Consider the following 4803-nt stretch of genomic DNA (forward strand, 5'->3'; position numbering starts at 1 on the left):
ATCCTAAATGTCTGTAACCGGCCCTCGGGAGTAACTCTGTGCTATGAAGGTTGATGCTGCAACCAGTGGGCATACCCCATGAATGGTCCAGCATGTCCATAGCATGCAGCTTACACTTTTGGACTTACTTGTACTAAATGAATTAAACCTGGAACACTACAGGTTCTATGTTCGGATCCAGCAAGCATTATATCCTAGCACAGTTGACTGCAAACTGCCAACACAACTTCACTTGTGCAATTGTGCCACATTGGCCAACATGAGTAGGGCATGGTCTTATGATTTTGTAAGCTGTGTTGAGGGTCATATCATCCATGGACCAACATTAGTTTTAGGTTATGTTCCGTCATGTCATGTTTACGATGAGTAGGCTTGCAACTTTGACCTTCCTTGAACATCCAAAATAGCTTTGTTTATAAGTGCAAATAGTTTTTGATCCAGCGTCACAGAAAGTACTACAAGTGAATTTACATACATATATGAGGTAAATGGTGAACTGTAAGACGAACAACTGTCTATACACTAATTAATAATATTATGTCCCACACAAGAATTTAACTACATGGCCCTGGCACAGTAAGGCATCACTTTCGCGAAAGACTTAATTAGCTTGGTGATATTGGTCAGGTAGACCTATCTTGCTACAGCCGCTGTCGGATTTCATGAATCAACAACTGGAGTTGGATAGTCTAGGTACAAAACTGGCAGCATACCACATCCATTTTCATGTTGGGACCAATCAGTGTGGTATATTTTGGTGACGGATAGAGAACCTTTTGTGTATGAAGAAACATTCTGCATTTAATCATTACATTAATACTGTTTGCTACATTTTTACTTTAATTCTTTGCCCAAGTTCTTTTTGTCATGGCTTGAATTTGCCGTCCTTGTATTTTGCAGATAACCACATGCAGTAGAGAAGGAACTAACAAGATCTGCTTACGAAGGGTTGATAATCGAACATTTTGCTTTGGAGTCCGAGTTGCTAAGAGGAGGAGTGTTCCTCAGGTTTTGACTTCACTTATCAATTTAGTTGAAATGATTGGTAGTACGTGTTTCCTTTTCCTGTTCACTTATCTCAGTTGCCTTTGTTCATTTGACTGGACTATAGCCCCCTTTTAAGGAGGAACTTAGCTCGGTATCATCGCAAAGATGTACAAATTGAAAATGCCATCACATGTGAGGCAGACTAGTGAGCCATGGAGCCACATGTCAGTGACACATCGATGTTGTTTTCCAACTCGAGTTGTCTTTGCGATGGTACGGAACACTTTGTGCCCCTTTATCAATATATCCTGAAGAGGGACATGTGCGCACCAACTGATTGTTATTGCCCACCATTCCTCTGTATATGTGTCTGGCTGGAATGTTCATCAATGATCGAGAACGACACATAATTTGAACTTTCTCACAAGAAGGAAATATGAAGTTCTGTAATTCATCACAAGCCTGAACTACTCCCACATTTTTGTTTTTCGTTTGACGATTTGTACTTTCAAAATCTTCTAGATGCTACTTTGACAGTTCTTGTTTTGAAATGACTTGTGACCATTACTGTTAGTTTTTTGCTACTTCACGTTACCAGCAAATATAAGTTTAACAGTAACTGTTAAGAATTATTCTAAATTTGGACATTGACCCATTTTGATAGTTTTAAATGTGTTGGTGATCAAACTTCGGAAAATAGGATGGGATGGACCCTGTTACAGAAACTGCGAACATCTGCCATTGTATCCTCCACCTGGAACAGATTTGACCCCTAATTGCTGCCAACATCTGCCACTGAAAAAATTGGATTACTTTTGCAAATTGTTATTTTGTCCAGTGAAAAAACTCTACCAAACTAAATATTTCTGGTGTTTCTTGAACAATTTTTCTTTTGGTTTTAGCATCTTGTAGTGCTCCACGTTTTTATTTGAATGAGTTGTTTCATTACCTTTCCACTTGAGACAACTTGATTTGCATTCTGACATTACATAATTTCTTGTTGCATTACCTTTCTGTTAACACAATAATTGGTATCCAGGTTTTAAATTTAGTTCCAAAGGAAGCTGAAGGTGAGTCTTTTGAGGATGCTCTTACTCGTGTTCGGCGCTGTCTCGGAGGTGGAGATACTGCGGAGAATGCTGATAGTGACAGTGATTTGGAAGTGGTTACTGAATCTGTTACAGTCAATCTTCGTTGCCCTGTGAGTTTTCATGCGTCTAACTGTTATTGTTATTCTTTTGCTGACTCAGCATATACTTGTCAGTCCTGTAATGCCTCGTGGTTAGTAATTACACGCTGTCATTTTGCTAATATTCCTTGCTCAGTTAGGCCTTGTACAAAGTACAATCCAGGGTGCTTAGTAAAATAAACCAACTTTTTCTCAAGCACCAGTACTTATCTCTATAGGAGGGGGGCCTAACTAAGCGTCTATCCTCTACAAACTAGCACCGGTGCTTAAGAAAAACTGGTTTATTTTTCTAAGCACCTCCCTTAAGCACCTTGCATTGTACAAGGCCTTAGCAGAGTAGTTTTAGGCATATAGATATGGGTACTAATATTGCATCTTTCAGAAGCAAAAATATTTTTTTGTTATGTGTTTTCTTTGTCAATGTATGTTATGTCTACCTTTATAAGCTAAGGGTATATTTGGTTTGTACCCAAATCACCCTACCTGTTGTTTTGCCATGTGCTAAAATTCGTCCTTTGTCTTGGTGTTTCCAGTTTTTGGCATGCCCATATGGCCATGCCCTTTGCCCACTTCCAATGCTTTTTCTTGCCAATCTTGGACAACAAAATATTTCTTGTATCGTATGCAAGATCTGAAACCAATCTAACAATTCTAATATATATTTTCAGAATAGTGGATCCAGAATGAAGACTGCTGGAAGGTTCAAGCCTTGCATTCACATGGGTTGTTTTGATCTCGACACCTTCGTGGAACTGAATCAGCGGTCACGCAAGGTTAGACTTTGCGCTTATAAGTGTACATCAACACTTGTGTGTGTGCATCCAGGAAGTCAAGTAAATATAGAATGCTGTCCGTCCATGTTTAGTGATTTTCTGCAAGGTGGCAGCCTATATTGTGGCATAAAATTTGTTTGGTATGTCTTGTATAGGTCTCTCTGATTGCTCTCTTGCATTTCTGCAGTGGCAGTGTCCAATATGTTTAAAGAACTACTCTCTTGAGAATTTGATGATTGATCCTTACTTCAATCGGATTACTTCTCTGGTAGGTCTTCATCATACCTTTGGATTTTTCTTGTTGTTGGATTTTATTGCTTTTGTTTATTCGTTTTTCTTTATGATGCAGTTGCGTGATTGTAGTGAAGATGTCAATGAGATTGATATTAAGCCAGATGGATCTTGGCGTGTAAAGGGTGATGTACCAACTAGGGAATTATCTCAGTGGCATATGCCTGATGGCACGCTCTGTATCTCGAAGGAAGATAACAAACCTGGTGTTGAGAATTTTAATGAACTCAAGATAGAAGGTACTTCTGATGGCCATAAGAGTTTAAAAATTGGAATCAAGAGAAAAAATGGAATTTGGGAAGTTAGTAACAAAGCAGATGACAAGAAGCCTTCTGTGGTAGGAAATATCACCCAGAACAATATTACTTTCCGTACTCCAAACACTTTCCCTATGAGCAGTAGTCCTACTGGGAGTTATAGAGATGGGGAAGACACAAGTGTTAACCAAGAGGGCAGTATGCATATTGATTTATCATTGAACAATGGCCATGAGTTTGAAAGTTTTCCTCTCAATTTTCGCCAAACATATAATACCGAGGATACATCACAACAACTTAGTGCTGGAGATGTCATTGTTCTTAGTGATTCTGATGAAGAGAATGATACAATTGTTTGCCCACCAACTGTCTACGACAATACTACTGCGAATGACAGTGGTTTTCCTTTTGCCACTAGTGGTGCTGGATTTACTGGAAGATACCAGGAAGATGCTGGCGTTGGTACTAGTGGCCTTGGTTTATTAAGCAACAATGCTGATGATTTTGAGATGACTAATTGGCAAATGCCCTATTCCCAACCGGAGCAAGGCTACCAGTTTTTCGGGGATGGCACCGCCGATACTTATGTTGGTTCGCACAATTCCTTTAGCATTACACCAAACGACTATTCCCTTGATTGTAATGTTGGCATTGAGGAGGCTTCTGTAGCTCATGATCTTCCAGTTTACCGCAGTAATAATGAAATGCATGGAAGTTTGGTTGATAACCCATTGGCTTTCGGTGGTGACGATCCTTCTTTGCAACTTTTTCTTCCAAGTCAGCCTTCTTCTGCTCCCCTTCAGGAAGAACCAAGTGAGCGTGTAAATGCATCAAATGGGGTTCAGTCTGATGATTGGATCTCTCTTACGCTCGCAGCTGGTGGAGGTGGTAATGAAGAGCCTGCAACTGCTAATGGTTTAAATTTGCAAGAACAAATACGGTCAAATGAGACAGGAGTGGAACCATTAATTGACGCCGGTTTGTCTCCCTTTTATGCATCCAGTTTTCCTTTCTTGTATCCTCCATTTCAGCAGTTGAAGAGCATATAGCTTTTTTAGTTGAACTGCAAATAAGCTGACCTTTCAAGTAAACCATACCTTGGAAACAGCTGTCCTTTTGTCCCACTTTCTTATTTGTCCTTAAGATTTGCCAAAAGTTCTTCCCAAAGTGAAAATAAAGTAATCCTACTTTCTTAAGAAAGGGTTTATGTTTCTACTAGTCTAGTTATGGTCAACTGTAAGTTGAAAGTTGCCATCCTTCCCCCAAATTTCTCCTAGTTTCGAAGTTATGTTATCCTAACACCCCC

The 4803-nt window shown here is 39.6% G+C and overlaps 1 protein-coding gene across 3 annotated transcripts in view; it reads left to right on the forward strand.

Moving 5' to 3' along the window:
- Positions 1 to 4803, forward strand: part of LOC119362762 (E3 SUMO-protein ligase SIZ1-like) — a 15399-nt gene that overhangs the window by 8397 nt on the left and 2199 nt on the right. For all 3 annotated transcript variants that reach the window (XM_037628022.1, XM_037628025.1, XM_037628032.1), the window contains exons 11-15: positions 901 to 1008; positions 2027 to 2188; positions 2845 to 2949; positions 3137 to 3217; positions 3299 to 4475. In XM_037628022.1, the coding sequence (XP_037483919.1) occupies positions 901 to 1008; positions 2027 to 2188; positions 2845 to 2949; positions 3137 to 3217; positions 3299 to 4475 (1633 nt within the window). The remainder of the gene's footprint in view (positions 1 to 900; positions 1009 to 2026; positions 2189 to 2844; positions 2950 to 3136; positions 3218 to 3298; positions 4476 to 4803) is intronic.

This window comes from Triticum dicoccoides, chromosome 1A, assembly GCF_002162155.2.
Source record: "Triticum dicoccoides isolate Atlit2015 ecotype Zavitan chromosome 1A, WEW_v2.0, whole genome shotgun sequence".
Lineage (NCBI taxonomy): Eukaryota > Viridiplantae > Streptophyta > Magnoliopsida > Poales > Poaceae > Triticum > Triticum dicoccoides.